The 18,157-nt window shown below is 49.0% G+C and overlaps 3 protein-coding genes across 5 annotated transcripts in view; 2 read left to right on the top strand and 1 right to left on the bottom strand.

Annotated features, from left to right (window-relative positions):
• The window catches only part of LOC144174348 (P protein-like), a 358,011-nt gene extending 349,101 nt beyond the window's left edge, over positions 1–8,910 (top strand). Inside the window, exon 10 of the mRNA XM_077702998.1 lies at positions 8,772–8,910. Within this exon, the coding sequence (XP_077559124.1) occupies positions 8,772–8,859 (88 nt within the window). The 3' untranslated portion in view covers positions 8,860–8,910. The remainder of the gene's footprint in view (positions 1–8,771) is intronic.
• Positions 8,911–11,122, bottom strand: LOC144174351 (ankyrin repeat domain-containing protein 61-like). Its single transcript, XM_077703003.1, has one exon. It carries the CDS (start codon positions 10,419–10,421, stop codon positions 9,015–9,017), a length of 1,407 nt encoding a protein of 468 aa, XP_077559129.1. The 5' UTR covers positions 10,422–11,122; the 3' UTR covers positions 8,911–9,014.
• A 159-nt stretch (positions 11,123–11,281) lies between these two features.
• The window catches only part of LOC144174349 (protein cycle-like), a 43,428-nt gene continuing 36,552 nt past the window's right edge, over positions 11,282–18,157 (top strand). For 2 of the 3 annotated variants that reach the window (XM_077703002.1, XM_077702999.1), the window contains exon 1: positions 11,282–11,503. The gene's annotated coding sequence lies outside the window, so the exon portion shown is untranslated. Of the gene's footprint in view, positions 11,504–11,613; positions 12,096–18,157 lie in introns of those variants that run through there. The other variant, XM_077703001.1, reaches the window with a different exon arrangement.

The raw sequence follows: 18,157 nt of genomic DNA, 5'->3' as shown, positions 1-18,157 counted from the left end.
CCCTGTAGTATGCCAATGTGGCCGAGTATTCCGGGTGCACTGGCATGGGTTCTTCGAGGTCGGAATCATCGGGTGCTCGGTTGGTAGTATAGCATCGAGCTACCCTGTCCGCCTCGGTGTTTGCCTCTATTCCCGAGAGCGCCGGACTGCGGCCGAATTATGGGTGCTCAGAAGGTCCTTTTCTGGTGAGGGAGTGCTATTTGTGCTTTACATTATATATATATATATATATATATATATATATATATATATATATATATATATATATATATATATATATATATATATATATATATATATATGCATGTATATATATATATGTGTGTGTGTGTGTATGGATTATTGTCTGCGTGGATCAGGAAACAGATTCAGGTGGAAGACATTCTAGCACAAATTAAGCGAAGGAAACGGGCGTGGGCGGGTCACGTCATGCGTACGAGGGACAACAGGTGGACCATCCGTTTAATAACAGAGTGGCTGTCGATAAACCATAAACACAATAGAAGTTGGCCCAGGACTCGATGGAGGGATGAGCTGCGAAAACTTCGGGTGGGGGCCCGGGACTCAGCTAGCTCTCAATAGACGTTGCTGGAGATCTTTGGGAGAGGCTTTCGTCCTGCAGTGGACACAACCAGGGGGCTGCTGCGGTTGATGAGGATATATATATATATATATATATATATATATATATATATATATATTGAAAGGCGAAGATTCGAGACAGCGCCTTTTCTCGGGCGATCGGGACGAGTCCTCACAATATCAGGGGCAGCTTTAATTGTGACACTGCAAATATAGTTTACCTCCTAGAATGTGGTGCTTGTAATGCGCAATATATTGGACAGACTGAAAATTATTTTAGAACTCGCATCAATAATCACAGGTCCGATGCAAAAACAAAACCTTATCTCCCCCTTTCAAAACATATCAACTCTTTTAAACACCCATTCGACCAATTTAAGGCCACAGTGCTCCAATCAGGAGTTAAAACCCATTTCGACAGGGAAGCCTGCGAATCTTACCTGATCCACAAATACAACACTCTCACAAGGGGTATCAATGAGTCTCCGGGAAGGCTATCGTGCCTTCAAACCTAGACCTTGTAGACTAGTGGCACGTATCGCATGTTACCACTTCTCAAGCGCTGGATGGTTCATCGTTGTCAGCAGGTTACTTTTCCGTATGCTTTAATGCTTCTCGTGCACGAAATCTTGCTGTATCACATCATTACACTTTCCGAGGTTTATTCGGTCTACACTCTAATCCTGGTAACCCATAATGTAACTTCTAAAGGGATGTAACCTGTAAAATAAAGGTTACAATGGATCCATTTTGATGTTTTCTTTATCCCAGTCCATTCTAAGGGTTACAAGCGTGAAGTTAAAAGCGGTTTATAGGTTACATGAATGATTTATAGGTTACATCAACAAAATCTGACATGTAACCTTTACGTTGTAACCTATAAAACGCCCTGTAACCTATAAGAGATGCTCGTCGCGCCTTCTCCCCAGACGGCCGTTGATTTCTCTGTTGCATGACGGGATATAGAGAAATGGCGGCGCCCGCAGTCCCGGTGGCCGCGTTTTCGCGCCCCTCGAGCCTTTTTACCGCTGTGATACCCCTACAATGAAGCGAGGATTGCTGTTACAAGACTTATTTGTCGGCTTTGTGTCGCGGACGCTGCGGCGAGCCCATTTGTGACTGGCAACGCTACACGACCCGTTCTTCTACGACCAGCGTCAAGTTCGCATGTTGGACCAATGCCCCGGCGCCAGTGAAAACGAACTCGGTGAGTATATTCCCGTAACGGTTTCCGTGTTTTCATTGGATGTATCTTTTCGCTGGGGGCTTTTCAATTTGAAATTGCAGCATTCGAGAGGGATTTTCGTTACCCGACTGGTTGCTTCGCTGGACGTTTTCTGTTGCCCGCGACGGCAATTGAATGAAATCGCGGGCTTACGTTCGTTGCGTCAGACTAGAGCGGACGATCCTGAAAGCCCGTACATTATTACAGATAACGCCGCTCGTGACCTGCTTTCTGCTCTGCGTGTCTTCGTCATGTGTTGAGCGTTTTGTTTACGCTGTTGGCTGCATCGGGCGCACTTGACGAGTTATTGATCCATGTAATTGTCAGGTAGCTCTGCTTGAGTATTTGAATTTTTTTCCAATAAAGTCTTATATTATCGTACTATTCTCTGGGTATTATCATTTTGTTTCAGCCATCGGGAAATATTCATTTTTCTCGCTGCATATATTCGGAATGGTGCCTAGTTTATTGGCCTTGTAGTAATATATCCGATAAACACAAGGTGTGTGCTGCAGAAAAGCAGTCCACTAAATGCTGCCCGAAATTTTTCCTTGAGTGGGTAAATTTGGTGTTAGTCATTTTGAGGTAGCGGGGTATTTTCACCATGTTTAGTGGGTTTATTATTCCCATTCGCACAAATCAGTCCTTCATTTATTCGCGTGGTATTGCAGGGCAAATGGTTGTCTCGCGTAATACTAGTGTAGTGCAGTAAAGTGACTTTACAGAATGGTCGTATGTATGAGCCAGCATGCAGGCTGCTCGATTGTTGTTGTTTTTTGATGATACAGAAATTGTGACGAATTACACAGAGACAAGTGCAGGTGTGAAAATGGGTGCTGCACCCTCGTCGGTTGCTGGCTGTTCGAAAAGTGTGGCTGCATCTGGCTACCTATGCTATGTCTTATGAGCACTACTATTTTTCTTGCAGGCAGTGTTCCTTGAGCAGACAACCAGGACTTCTCTGCGTATGACACAAGTTGAAATGAAGTCTGATTTCCGTGGAAACAACGGTATAAAAATGCAACAACTAAAACTCATTCATTCAAATATTCTTTGTAAAGATGGCACCCAGGCCTGCACAGACAAAAGTAGGATTCTCTTGTAAAAATGCGAGGCCTTACTTCAAGTGTTATGATGTTATATTTCGTATCTTATTTTGCCTCATGCTTACTGACTCTTTCTATCAGTTCGTTACTACATGAACTTTATGAATTCACATAACGATTTTCTCAGCATGGAGCTTTGTAGTTTTTCAGCAACTCTACCTATTCTTTAAGATGCGTGGTTTTGCAGAGCCAACAAGAAGAACTCTTTTTCCAAAAGAGCTCTTTAAGAAAGCTCTAGTTGTTAGTGAGGGCTTGTGCTGTGTTCTTCTCTTCGTCTTGTCAAGTTTGAGGTGTTCTTTCATTATGAATGTATACCAACTGCCCAGCTCTAAAGCCTATTACATTTTAACCCAAATAACCCTTTGAGTCATTACAGGTACAGACCTCCCGGGAATGCCACTTGAAGATCGCTGCAAATTCTAGATGTATCCTCTCCCACAACACATTTGGACGGAGAAAAAATGTAAGTTGCCGATTCCTTTTTACGAATAGCCGAGGAAGAAACCACCGGTAGAAGAACACCTTACTGAAATGAAAAACGTTTTGGCTTCCACGTGGGATCCTCGTTCAAAATGAAACTGCCAGTACAAGGGGGGGGGAGGGAGATGTTTAAGTACAGCCAAAAATGTGACGCGGATAGCGTCAGCATCGTGAAAGCACGTTTCCTGGGTTTAGTGCGACGTTCGCTCTGTTGCGTGTACTAGTGATTCCACATGAAGGCACGGAAATGTTTTTGCTTTCTCTTTTGCAAACGTATGTAAGTTTATCTCGTAGCCCAAAGTTTCTGCCTGTTCTGGTGAGCATGCAGAAACATTTTGCGAGATAAACAGGAACACGGCACGATTAAAATTTGGGAAGGTTGGCCGGTATGACTATTGTGGTTTCGCGTTGTTCTGAACAATGCGGCCAAATCACTCTGTGTAACGATTACTGAAATGATCTGAAATTATTTGAAAGGCCGTAAATAACTCTTTCTCTGGTGTGGCCTTTCATTTCATTCTCTGGTCTCCGTCTTCATTTTCGTGCAATATATTTTTCGTACTTCACATGGCTGTGATTTAGTGTGAGGGGCTTATGGTTGCACTGGATTTTGTTCTTTTTCTGAAATTTTCTGTAGATGGCTCTTCAAGGTGGGGAAATCCAAGTGACGGCCCCTCACATATATACCTCCATCTGCGGCAGCAGGGAACAAGTCATTCAGATGACCTCGGGGAAATCTTCAGCGTGCCCTGATTTTGTGCCTGCTTGTGTACTACTTAAATTGCGAAGCTTATCTCTGAATTTTTCCAAGTGCCTTTTTTCATGCAGGAAATTATAGATCCCATTTAAAGTTTGTCCAAAAGATATAGATTGCAATCGGTCTAGAAACTTGTTAGTGCTGCATAAAAAACGATAACTTGGCGTGGGAATCACAACTCAGGTGGAACTGTAGAGAGGAACCTAAGAGGGAAGTGTAAAGATGGATTCGTAAAGACAAGTGAATTCCAAGTGTAATATTAGACTCTGAGTGAATCAGAGAATGCAGGGAACATAGCCATAAACACTGCTTTGTATGAAACCGTGAATTTGTAATAAATGTTCTTTCTACTTTCCCACATTCTGCGTTTTTTCTGTGGGGAACCATGACAAGAACGCCGTACTGGGAAAGTGCACCTCTGAGAACCATCTTATAAATGTAGCTCAAACTCGAATTCGTCTGAAATTGTTCAATTGCAGTACCAAAAAATTCGAAATACTTTGCATACATGCGTGCAAATATTGAGGTAAATAATCTGTATATTTGGCCATGTTTGTGAAGCTGTTCACGCAACATTTATTAAATAGGTTTAATAAGGATATATGAATAAACCGAGTTTTACCTGGAAGTCTAAAGCAATATAGGAAACAACCAGTTCGTCCAGGAATCCGCACTCGTCTAATACTCATTAAGGAACGATAATTACATTGGGGTGGTTCGCAGCTTTGCTTTTAAATAAATAGCCCACAGGTGTTTTATAATAATAAATGTGAATGTTCAAAACTACTGATGTCAAACGTCTTAAAATGTGATCCTGTGAAATGCGCAAATATGTGTGCATGTACTGCAATTCTCTTTTGATAATCATGGCCTAAGTTGTCAGACAAGAATTTTTGGCTTAAGGCTATGTTATCATAACTTTGGCGTCCTTTTGGCGTATGCTATCAAGTGCATGTTTCCACTAAAGCTTGGTTTCACTAAAGCCTAATGTTGTTTAACTAAAGCTAAAATTAATGCCCGCAATTTACTAAAAGACCTATCATGCATGTTTGATACTGGTTTCTTAAACGGCACAAAGCTGATGCAAACATCAAATTTAGTTATGCCTGTTGTGAGACCTAATCCTTGCCAATACTCAAAGATTTTTGGGTGACAAACTTGGTAACGATTATCGAGCAGGTAATGCAATGCATATATATTGAGACAACATTTTCAAGCTTTTTAGCACAGCAATTTTAGGAATTATAAAAGTAACGTCTCCTTTAGCCCCAGCCGTGTGGCCGGCAGTTTGTTCAAGGGACGAACAAAAGACACCCGACGCAAAAGTTTAGACGGCGCAATGGACAGCATGGTCGCACATATCGTCTTCCACTAACGCGATATTTGTTTACCACGCGGGAAATGCGCCTTCGGGGCGTCGCCACTTCGGCGCCGGCGAAAGCGCGCCTGGCGTGCAACATGACACCTTCCAGGTGTGTGGCCTTGGACGGCGGTAGATGTAACTTATATAAAGGTATACATGCTGAAAGGGGAAAAGTAACCCATAACTGAGTAACCCTTACGTGTATACGTATATAAGGGTTACGAAGATATAGGTTACATTTGTACCTTATAAATTATAGGTTACAAAAATTCGAAAATGTATACCTCTATTAAGGGTTACCCAGCTTAGAGTGTAGTGTTGTGAATAAGTTATTTTTTTCCGTATGCTTCATTGCTCTTTTGCCCGAAATGCCACTTTGTAAGCTATTTTTGTTCACTGATATGGTTCCCCATGTTCTATGATTTGTACGCGCGTATTCTTTGTTTGTTCTTTCGTTTGTCAGTTTGTTTAAAGAATGCTGTGTGCGCATTCGTACTGCCATTGATGACTATAGTCATCAATGGCAGTACGAATGCGCACACAACAGACGACACTTCGTAGCTATAGCTACAAAGTGTCATCTGTTTCCTAGATCACTGTAGATTTGTTCTCGTACGTGCGTCACATCTTTGTTTTTTTTCTTTTTTAATAATGTGCAAGCCCTTGTTACATGCAAAAGTATCAAATGTAAGCTAAAAATTTGCTGTATTTATCCATTTCATGTCATGAGCCGGGGGCTTGTTCAAGTGCTTCTTTCTGTGTGGTGTTTCTTTGTTTATTTCCTGCCTTGTGTGTCATTTCTCAAGACACTCGCACAACCTGTGCTCTTCTTCGGTGGCTCCTGCACACCTCTGTCGGCGTCGGCGCCCATCGAGGGGTCGTCATTGTCCGCTTTGTGACCGGGATGCGGGCCGCGGATAAGCCATTTGTCGGGAAGCGGCGGCATTTTCCTTTGTGGACGCGGCCACCTCTCTAATCCGCCCGCCTGGGTTCTTGAACTTCAACGTCGCCTTCTGCCGAGACATTGCTGGCTTTTTACTAATTGTTGATTCTACGCTTCCCCCTTTTGCGGCAGGTTGTTTCCGCTCCTTTGGAGTGAGATGCCCAGTACCCCTTCCTTATTTGTTTGAAGGAAACACACTTCCTAAAGTGCCTCGCTTTTGCTTTTCACCGCGTTGTATATTGAGATGGATTACCTGCGCGCCCAGTCGTGCAGTGCGGAAGGGTTTCAATTCATGAGCCCGTTTAATAAAGTCGTGCAGTACGTTTCTTTCCTCTTGTTTTTTGCTGTACTTCCTTCTGTACGCTTTTGAAATCATGTGTCCACGTGCTCACAGCGCTCCCTGCGAGCCTACATATATCCTGTATTCGACCCTTGTACTTCACTTGAAAAAGGCTGAATCCCAGCCGAAAGGTCGTATTAAATATTGTTATGTTTTTCGTGGTGATTCTAATTTAATATACTATTCAGCTGCCCAGCCCTGTACTGTTATATATATATATATATATATATATATATATATATATATATATATATATATATATATATATATATATATATATATATATATATATATATACGCACGCGCGCGTACACACACACACACACACACACAACAAGGAGGGTTCAACCTCGATTTAACGCCGGCAGCGGTCGGCGAATTACGTATTTCATTACACTGGAAACTTCGTAAACTAGTGACAGCAATAAGCCTTTGGGCGACTGTGGGGTGGCCGATTTTAGTTCGGCAAGTTTTTGTAATGGGGTGCAGGGAAATAGAGGCTAAACTGCATCTGTGTATATACACATGAGGCGAAGAGCTGGTGCACGCAATCCTTGTTGCCGTGGGGCAGAGAGGTTTAGAGAACGTTGCAGTTGAGTACGCGGGCAAGTCGCAACCGTGAGAAAAGCGTGCGAACCGTGAATACTACCGCACTTTCCTCGTAGTGAGGGACGTGCCGCGTTGCAACTCCGCGCATATACGCCAGTTTCTGTGCGAGTGCACGCCAATCTTTAGCCTGCAGTGCTAAAAATGCGGGATGCACGGCGCCCCTGGCTTGTGGCCAAGAAGGCTTGCACTCAGGCTGTCAGCGCCCGGCAACAGCTCTCGTCCTCCTGGCAAAGTAATTTCTGGTACTGCAAAGAAAGATGCTGGCTTTGCAGAGACTTGTTGGCCTGAAACGATCTTCGTACTTTTGGTACTGGGTGTGCTCTCTAATGCAAGGAGGAATGACGCAAGTTTCCACCTCGTTTGCAACCCTAGCGGCCCAGCAACAAACAAACGTCCGCTGAACTTGCAACGTATACAAGTTCTACAAAATTAGAAAAGAAAGTAATATATATATATTTATATGTATATAATTAGTGTGGTGCGGAAGACAAAGACGAAGCATGCTTTTCAGAATTATTCCATTCCTGCACTACGCACGCTTGGCAGCACGGGCGTCTAATACAGCTATGCGCAGTTTCTCCGGGTGTTGGTTATAAAGCAGATTAACGATTATCTATCTGTTGGGCTGACTGCACATGTAGCAAGCGCTGTCTTTGGAACGCCAGTTACAGTACGGCACAGCGCAGCGCACTGTGCTGGCGCAGACAATGATCATTCCGTCCGTGTATTGGAGCTTTGGTGCGCGGAGTAAGTTACGTAGACCTTGTAACTTGGCAGTTCTTTGTGGACACAGTCTTGTACTGCTCGTACACAAATGCCCCACATTCCCTGCTTGACGAGCTTTTTTTATGTGGAAGTACCTAACCTCTATTGCCGTTAGAACCGAGGCAATTTAGAAGATGGCCTATAACTAAGTGGTATACATATACCAAGCAAAGTATGATTTTGTATGACCACCCAAGCTGTATTCTTTCTCATACGGAAAAACATATACTAACGACCATTGCGTTAGTTCGTTTGCCACATGGTCTTCGTTGTCCTGACAGGGACGGTAAATGGCTTGCGAGTCTGAGCAGGGGTGTACAGAGATTTAAAAGGAAAGAACTCCTTTTTGACACTGACACCAGGGAGAAACTACCTATTTCAGGCGTTTGCGAGCCGCGGTGTGAACTGGTTCCTATTAAGATAAGCATGGCGCGCAACTGGCAACGTCATCAAAAGTGCAGTGCGAAGTTTCTCGCGTATAGGTGGGACAAGCTGAAATAGTAACTGCAACGTTTCTGTTGGACACGTACAGTGCATGCACGAGTCCGCTAGTGTCTGCGTTAGCCAAGCGTTTACAAGGATGCAATTTTTTTCTTCGCAGGATCGGATTCCCCGTGATGTTACTGACGACGGCCATCGCTTCGTTGTGGCTGCTGTTCTGCCACGTGTGGCTGCAATGGAACACCTAGACTTCGCCAACGTTTCTTTAGGACTAATAAAACGAATGGTCGGGACAACTATTTGTGACAAAATAAGAAAACGATTCTTTTTATACACCAACCAAGTATGTTTGTGTGGGTCCCAGCGAGGAGTCTGTACATGGATCAAGAGCGAGCAGTGGGCGTCAAACCTCGTAGAGCAGGTACCGTCGCAGCACGTTGGGGAGGGCGTCGAGTGCGATAGCCCTGTCGACGAGCTCAGGTCCCACACCGAGCATCCTGCGCACACACAGCCTCGCCTGGTGCTTGAGCGGTTGCGGCCGGGCGGCCAGCGCTACCAGACCTTCCTTGGCTTCAGGTCCGAGGAGGAGGAGCGAGCGTTCGACGGCTGCGCGGGGACAGGCCTCGGCCGCTTCGAGCACGGTGTCGAGCGCCTCGCCGCGAAGTCCGCGCACCGCCCTGAGGATGCCGAGCGGGTCCTTGGTCTGCGGCCGAAGCACCACGCGGGCGCCGTAGCGTAGCAGGAGCCTGATGAGCGCGCCGCGCGGTTCTTCCTCCTGGCCGCACAGGTACTCGCCCAGGGGAGGCTGCACGAGCGGCGTGCCGCCGCTCTCGGCGTACGTCAGGCCGTTGGGGTCAGCTCCGCGCTCGAGCAGGAGGCGGACCAGCGCCTCCCGGTCCCGGCAGCGCTCGGACAGGGCCAGGTGCAGCGGGGAACCGACAATGGGCGAGCCGGCGTTCACGTCGGCTCCAGCGTCCAGCAGCATCCTCACGGCTGCCAGGTCTCCGCGCAGTATGGCAAAGTCCAGAGGGCTCGGGTGCCTGTACCCGGACTCCATTCGAGCCTTGGCACCGTTGTCCAGCAGTAGCCGCACGATGGACAGGTTTCCGGAGAGCACCGCGTAGTGGAGCACAGTGCGGCGGTCGTGCCGGTCGGGAGCCATGGCGTTGACGTTGGCGCCGTGCTTGAGCAACAGTTGCACTGCCTCGAGTCCGTGAGGATGCCGGGCGGCCTTCATGAGAGGCGTGAGGCCTCCGCGGTCGCGAGCCTCGGTGTCGGCGCCGTGGCGAAGCAGCAGCTCCAGGAAGGACACGTTCAGCGGGCCCACCAGGTTGATTTCGGCGCCCAGGAAGTAGCGCGCGTTGGGGTTGGCGCCGTGGCGTAGGAGCATGTCCGCGCACTCGTAGTGGCCATTCTTGACGGCCAGGCGCAGGGGCTCGTCGGCCAGGGTGGCCCTCGGCGGGTTGCCCAGCAGCGGCTTGGTGGTGTTGGTGAAGCAGACGCGCGCTCCGCCCTGGCGCACCAGGGTCTCGGCGGTGTGCAGAAACCCCCGCTCGGCGCACAGGTGGAGCGCGGTGTATCCGACGTCGTCCATGGCATCCACATCACAACCGCGCACAAGCAGCAGCTGCACGGCCTCGTCGTACTGCTGGTAAGCCGCGTAGTGCAGCGGGCGCAGTCCCTGGGTGACGGGCTCGTTGACGCGGGCTCCGCACGCAAGCAGGATCCGCAGCTCGTCGAGCGGCGCCAGCCGAATGATCGAGTCGGCCAACTCCCGCTGCAGCGTCTGGAGACACGGTGCAGTCGGCATGGCGCGGTGGTGGTCCTAAGCGAACGTCTGTTCTACCGTCAGGTCTCAGCCAAAATGCCTCTGCGCAAGGCCGGGTCCACCGTCTTATTTCGGGGAGCACTTTTTTAAGAGCGCCGCTCACGTGGCCCCGGTTGTCCGAGTTGCTTCCGGTGTGCCAATCGCTCTTGACCGCGGCTTGCGGCAACCGGGCGAGCGGCAACCTTGGAGTCGCCTGCAAATAGCTTCTGGCGGGGGGCCACGGACCGTCCCTGTTTACGGCGCGCCAGCACGTGAGCGACGCCGGTCCACGTGATTTCTTCGCGGAAGACTCGATGTGGGGGTCAACGCCTGTTGCCAAGCGCATCATCCTCCGAACTCCTGCGACACGGCTATTCCAAGCACGGCCCCAGAATTCAGGACACGCCTTCCGGAGACGGATGACACCAGACGCCGCCGGTGGATGCCCCGTCTCGCAGTTGATCAGGACCAGTACGCTAGCGCAACGCCCATTTGTGGTTGCATTCGCACGGTCACATCACCAATTAGCGCATATTAAATCTGACCGAGCGTACCGAACTAACTGATGGCACCCAAGACAGTTGCGAATTTAACGTCATTTTCTGGCTTGCCCACTAATGAAATCAAGGGGCGCCGGAGACTTCCGAAACATCACACAGAGAGCGGAGAAGTCCGCATCGCGAAAAAGCATTGCTTATTTATATATTTTGTGTGGCTGCCGCGCTGCCACGCCGCGCATTTGCGCAGGATACCCACATTTGCGCAGGGCACGGAGAACTCTTCCCTACAATAAAGCTGTCGCTGCGCTCGCAAATATTTTGGTTTTGCGAAGACACCTAGCGGCACCGCAGCGCACTCTGTTCTCGCGGGTGCAACCAGATGGCAGTGCGTCTGCTGCGGCGTCCCACTAGGTCTGTGCACGTCGGCGTTCAGCGGTTCAGCTACCAGCGCGGCTTCACGTCAGTATCAAGTTTTGTGACGTGTGTGGAATTCGGCACCATAATACACGCGCTTTCCGAATTATGTACTGTGTGTGTTCGCGATGAATCTGATGGGCCCGTAGGATACATTTCGACCGAACATAGGTGAGTACAAGGGGGGGGGGGGGGGGGGGGACATTTTTTTTAATGAGGGAGGGGAATGGGAGCCATCCGCGCGTGAAGTCTTCAGGCCGCGCGTGGTTTGAGAGGAAAGAAGGGTGCTCTCCTGGCCAACTCTTGCCGGCTCATCGAAGGTCGCCACACCTCCCCCCGCAAGAAGCGGCGACCTTCGACCCCGTGGAAGCGTTGGGCACGCGGCACTCGACCCGCAGTACGAACCGCCTCGGGGTCCGCATGTGCGGACCTTGGGTTTCCTGCCGCGCGGCTGCGTCACTCCGTCGTCGGCCAAACTGAGCGCTCCCGGCGCGCTCACCTCCCGAGCGCCAGCGAGCCAGGAAAAACATGGCGTTTTCCCAAGTGCGCCGTGGCTACCGTGGCTGTGCCGCGCTCGTCTCTCCCTCACCTGCGCTTCTCGGCAGCAACCTGTTTGTTTGTTTGTTTGCGTCGGGTTTTCCGCCGGGCGACGGTTCTCGCCGCCGCGCCAGTCGTCGGGCTCTCCTCGCTTGAAGCTCGGACGTTTGTTTGCCTTTGGATAAGCGTCGGCGGCTCCAAGGTACGACTCGTCCGCCGGATCGCGGTGAGGCACTTTTCGCTATCCCCTTTGCCCTTCATTCGTGCTTGTTGGTGGTAGAGTCAGCTGTACTCTAATGTCCGGTCGCCGCGAGCATATTGCGAGAAGCCGTGCCGCGGCTAACCTTGACCTCGTAATGTCTCTCGTTGGTTGATCGAGCGTCGTCGCCGCCGCTCTGCTCGGCAGCGGAGCTGAAGGTCGTGTAGCTCTGACAGTAATGCACTTCGATCCGAACGGCGCTGTTTCTATTCCCAACTCACTCAGCCGATTGCCTGGTGCATACAATCGTAGCCACCCCCTCTCCCCCGCGCTCAGATCCAGCCGAGAACCGCAGCTTCAATCGGCTGGGTAGTCATGTGCCTCCGTGGTCGGCTCGACTGCGAAGGCCTCCATAACATTCTGCTTGTTTCGTTCAAATGATTTTCTTGCGAACGATCTTTTCCAACGTGTTGTACGCGTCCAACGAACGCCAGAAGCTTCTTTTTTTTTTTCTGCCGATTCCGCGCGGGGGGAGGGGTACGGTATCGCCAGAGTGAATTAGTGGACATGGCATCATGCGCACAACCGTGCCATCGCAAGTGTGACGCGAGTGCAGCTAAGCCCATGCGCTTACACAGGAGGGAAGGCAAGGGGATTCGACAAGCGCTGACGCCGAGAACAGCTGTGCGGGCTTAAAACGCAGCGCACAGCCGGCCGCTTGCGCAGCTCGTTCCCCCACTGGCGTGGCGAGTATCTAGAGCAAACCCTTAGGCGCGCGCTTTGCCTTTTTGTTCTTCGTTTTTTGTTGCTGTGACGACTCGCTGAATGCTGAAGCTGCCTTCTTTTTTGCTTCTGTAGAGACTGCTTGCCGCTAGGCCTTTTTTCCTGTAGCTCGCCACCAGCGAGGAAGCGGCAACGCGTTTATAGCTATCGTTCTCTTTCGACGCTCGTAGCGTTGCCTAGCTGCCAGTGGCGAGCGAGCTTTGGTGCGATATGGTCAGCAGCGCGCTGTACGGACTATGCGGCGCGAGCGCTTCCTTCTCCTCGCCGTTCGTTTTCCAAGTTTTCCACGAACGGGGGTCTTCTCGAGTTTTAATCTGCCGTTTGCGCCCATCCTTGACCGAGCCCGGTATCGCCCGCTGATAACGGCTCCGTTCGCAGCGCTGTTTACCTAGCCTGTTGCCCGGAAACTGCCGTGGTGTGGCGCGATCAATGCGCGCCCAGCCATTTAGCTGCGCTGCTGTGTCCACTGGCCTTCGTCCCGCGCGCTGGGAGCAATCAGGCGAGCCATTGACGGCCAGTGAATAGTCGCCTGATTGGTGTGCCGCTCGGTGTGGGCACCCTAAATATACGCCATGGGCGCGTGGACACTGTGAATCCCACGCGGCTGGCGTTGTCTGAAGAAGTCTCAGGATGATTATGCGCCGCTATTGACCAAGCTGTAGCCGACGCAAGCTCCCGAGAAATGCCCCTATGTGGGGTCGTTCTTAGTGTTAAGGCTGACGGCATGACGTTCTAGCTGTTCCTGCCAAGACCCCTCGCTTAGCGCAATGTGAGACTGACCATCACATAATATACTGCTTTATCTAGTACTGTACTTAGTCTTCAAGCTAGCAAGATGCCAGCTTTCACGCAAGCTTCAAAAGCTCTTACACCCCTTCCCCCCCCCCCCTTTCCCTTCTCCAGTTCAGTCAAAGGGATTAGTCCCACCTGCATCCAGCAGGTCTGGAACTGCCCCCATGTGAGGAAGGTGGGGAATAGAGGGGCTAAATGTTGTTGTTGTAGTCCTTTCTTAATAGTGGGGTGGGGATTAAAGAAAGCTGCCACAGGCTGCCAGCTTTCACATAAGCTTCAAAAGCTCAGAAGGACAGCTTTCATGAACCTCTCCCCTTTTTCCAGTTCAAAGAAGTAGTAGTCCCATTTGCATTCGCAGGTCTGGAACTGCCCCCTATGTGAGGGGGTCGGGAGTAGAGGCCCTAAATTTTGTTGTAGTCCTTTCTTGGTTCGCACAGGTCCTTGAAATCCTTGAAAACCCTTGAATTTAGAAGTGTCAATTTCAAGGCCTGGAAAGTCCTGGAATTTTTAAATGATCCTTGAAAACCCTTGATTTTTCCGGAGAGAATCAATGGCCCTGTCTTTTCACAAGAATTTAAAGTGTTTGTCGTAGATTTTAGGTGTTAACAAATGTAAAGAAACAACAATCAAGTTTCAGTGTGTTGCGTGAAATTACAAGTTTGGGGGATTTCTATTATTACAAGGCAACATTGGGAGAAGGCACTTGTCAATCCAATCCATATCACGACACAATCCAGTGAAAGCCAGCTTCTGTTCTCTATCTTGCATCTTCCATCTAGTCTGTGGACGCTTGCTCATTGCATGTTTGCTGTACCTCATACGCTCCATCTACGTTTGCTTTTACGTGCAAATGGTGGACGTGTGCATTGCTCATCCTGCCTTGCAGCAACACTTGCGGATTTAATTTCAGCCGATACTCTTGCTGCCAAAGCAGGAGATGCAGGCAACATTAAAGGGGCACTGACACAAAATTTTGAAGGCGAGATAACGTCGGAGATAGATTGGTGGGAACACATATACATCATCTGCAAAATATCAGCGGCGAATACAGCCTAGAACATATTTAAAATCAATTTTGAAGTGTGCGAAACTCAACCGAGCAGCCAGCAGAGGACCACGCGCAATTGTAAATAAACAACATCCAAACACGTCACGAGTTTGTGTTTGCCGCTTCCGCACTACCGGCGTTTTACGCGGGCTCGCCGGGCTCGCCGCTCCAATCGGAGGGCCGGAGGGCGGAGCTTCTGCTCTCGAGAACGAACGACCCGGTCGTTGGCGGCGGAGGCGCCGTGATTTCGTCAGCTCATCGGGCAGCTGGCCGCGACCAAAGTTCTACAGCGATTCCAGGCACTCTGTTTCTATTACTGTTTATTACCACTGGATGCGAAAACGCGCCGGAGGCACGAAAAGCTCACTGAGCTAGCCGCACGGTCGCTGTGCAGGCGGCGGCCACGGCCGCGAAGTGGCCCAGGCCGGCTCAGGTAGCTCGAGTGGTAGCTTGTTACCGCTGCACGAAATTGTCCCCAAGTCCCGACCATAGTGGCTTACATGAGAAAGGAGTTAATGATGCGATGGCGGGTTGCATTAAAAATTGTCATCTGCACCGCTTACGAGAGCGGCACTCGAATATCCGCCGCAGTGCTGAGCCGAACACATCTGTAGGCGGACCTGTAGGCAGACCGGCCGGCTGCTCCCAGCGCGCGTCTTGCCACCCACCGTCTCGAGCGTCGCGCGTCGTTCTTTAGCCGCGGTAGCATTTGCACTCGCAGCGCCTGCGTCACATCCACGGTCGCTATTTAATTAAGCGCCTCACGAGATCAGTACGTGGGGGCATTCGCAGAAACTGCCGTCGATGCGGATTCGACAGTGCTATGGCGGCTCTGCTCTGTGATATCCCTCCGACGGTCACGTGGTCAGCTTTGCTCACACAAAATCCACAAAATCCATCGTTTCGCGGCACTCGCTGAAACCGAAACTGCGACTGGCAGCATTTAAAATCCCTCTAATTAAACAACCGTCGCACGCTGAAGCAAATGAGGTTTCTACAGGTTATAAGTAGGTCACTAGCTACTTATCGCAACGAAAAAAACAAGATGCTAAATTTTTGTGTCAGTGCCCCTTTAACTAAGTTTTGAAATCAAACAGCCTCAGCAAACACAAAGGAAAAAGAAAAACCTCTAAATACCAGCCATAAAATAAAAAATAAAGCTGGGGGAGCATTTATGAACCCGTTAGCACCTATCTAAATGTGCACTAATGTGCAATTGCAATAAAATTGTGCAATAAAAAACTTTTGAATTTTGTTGGAAAAGTTATAATTAATCCCAGATAAAACGTTAAATGGGGACCTTAAAAATGTGTTTTCTTTTCCTTGAAAGTCCTTGAAAACCCTTGAATTTTTGCTTTTGAAGCTTGTACGAACCCTGTTAATATCTCTGTTTTGTGTTTTTTTTTTTTTTTTTTTTTTTGTGTGCTGGCGTGGTGGGAGTTGACTAAATGAGCATGTCACTGAAAGGCAAGGGGTCTAAGCTTCGGGGAGCTGCTGGCCCATTTGATATCACAGAACTTCCCAGCTGCCATTTAGCGGCTTTTCGGGGCCAGGGCCATACCATCGATTAAACATCAGTTCCGAGCAACGGCTGACACGCGTACTGCATGAAGTCATCTTCATAAATCTGTCTATATCTATGTAAAGTAGAACATAAGTGTCAGCATACTTGGCCCGAATTGAAGCTGCTTACTCAAACTCGCAAATTTACTTTGAACCCACCTCTCACTTAACTCAATCATCACCGACCAGCTCATCTAGCTCACTCAGACTCACCGCTGCCGCACTCATATGTGCTCACATAACAAGCCCATAGTCAGCGCAAGCCAGCCTCTCTCATAATGGCTCGCGACTCAGGGACTGCCTTCGGCTCAGTGCTCACCACGTTCTCACGGCTCACAGGGGCTCGTTTGGGCTCATAACTCATATGGACTCGTTTAGTTTAGAACTCGTCCATGCTCAGAACTCATGGGCTGAACTCATACAGGTTCTGAACACATATGGGCTCAGAACTTGTGTTAAACTCATACGGGCTTAGAACTCATGTGGAACTCGTATGGCTCAGAACTCATATAGGCTGAGAACTCACAAAGACCCAGAACTTGTATGGGCTCAGAACTCACAAACTGGGATCAGATGATCAGATGATGGGATCAGATCCCACAAGTACTCAGAACTCATGTGGGATCAACTCTTGCGTGTTTGTAACTTATATGGGCTTAGAACTCGTATGGGATCAGAACACACAAGTACTCAAAACTTGCATATGGCGTCAGAACTCACAAAATAATGCATCTCACGCAGGCTCATAACTCATAGGCTCGACTGATGCGGGTTCTGAACTCACAAGTACTCGGAACACGTATGGGCTCGATTCAAATGTGTTCTGAACTCGTATGGGCTTAGAACTCATATGGGATCAGAACTGACAGGTACTTGGAAATCGTATGTCTTTAAACTCGTGCAATAATGCATCTCACAAAGGCTCAGAACTAAAGCAAAACTCGTACACATTCATGACTCGTATGTGCTCTAACTCATGGGCTCCAGTTCTTTCGCTCGGTCTGATGCGGTCTCAAAACTGAAATGACATCAGAAACAATTTGGGCTGCATATTTATTGCAGCCATGCTTGATTACTAGCGCCGTCTACAAATAAACGCAATAGTTTAATGAGACTGCAAAGCACTTGTATGGGCATCCAACGCCACCTGTGCATCAAAGGGAAGATTCAGGGGGTCCGAGGGTGACTAAGGATAGAAGGAAATGGTATTTGGCGAGGCAGAAGGCGCGCGCTGGTCCTTTTTCTATGTAAATTAAAATTTGTTTCTTATGTTCTCGGGCTCTTGCTGGCTGCGGGCTCTTGCTGGCTGCAGCAAGCGTCGCGCGTACGCAGTGTATTGTAGGCACCTCGGCATCGCTGCATGCTGCAAAACGGGCTCTGTGTCACTGCGGTGGAGTGAATGCGCACGCCACTTATAGCTTTTGCATGCGTTTCTGGCCATGTATTTGGAATCACAGTGTAGCGTCTATTTTTGGCGACGTTCTGTTGGGCTGTGCGCCGAATCTCGGCGCCTCGCTGGCCAGCTGCGATTTGTGTTTCTTTACCGTGCCTCGTGCAATGCTTCCTTTTATCTGGGTTAAATGCAACATTGTTACACATAGGTATTTTGTTCAGCCTGATTTGGCAGCACCTGTTCAGCACTATTTTTGTTGTCACACTCTCGTGTGTAGTAAGTGCATGTAAAAAGAACCGTAATGAAGATTGCATGGTCATTGCAGTTCCGTGATCAGGCTGAGAGGGTGGTGGAGAAGTTTATGGGGGGGAGTTACACAAAACTGCGCCCCCACTTGAGTTCTACTCCCATCTACAGAACGTTGCGCTGTTTTTTTTTTTTTTTTTTTTTTTTTTTCTCCAGGGGCTCGTTTTATCTGCATGGTTCTACCGCCGTGCGTGCCCGTACCTG

The sequence above is a fragment of the Haemaphysalis longicornis genome, unplaced genomic scaffold (genome assembly GCF_048455015.1).
Source record: "Haemaphysalis longicornis isolate Haplotype H1 unplaced genomic scaffold, Haemaphysalis longicornis Haplotype H1 scaffold_3, whole genome shotgun sequence".
NCBI lineage: Eukaryota > Metazoa > Arthropoda > Arachnida > Ixodida > Ixodidae > Haemaphysalis > Haemaphysalis longicornis.
This window is presented reverse-complemented; position numbering and strand designations above follow the sequence as displayed.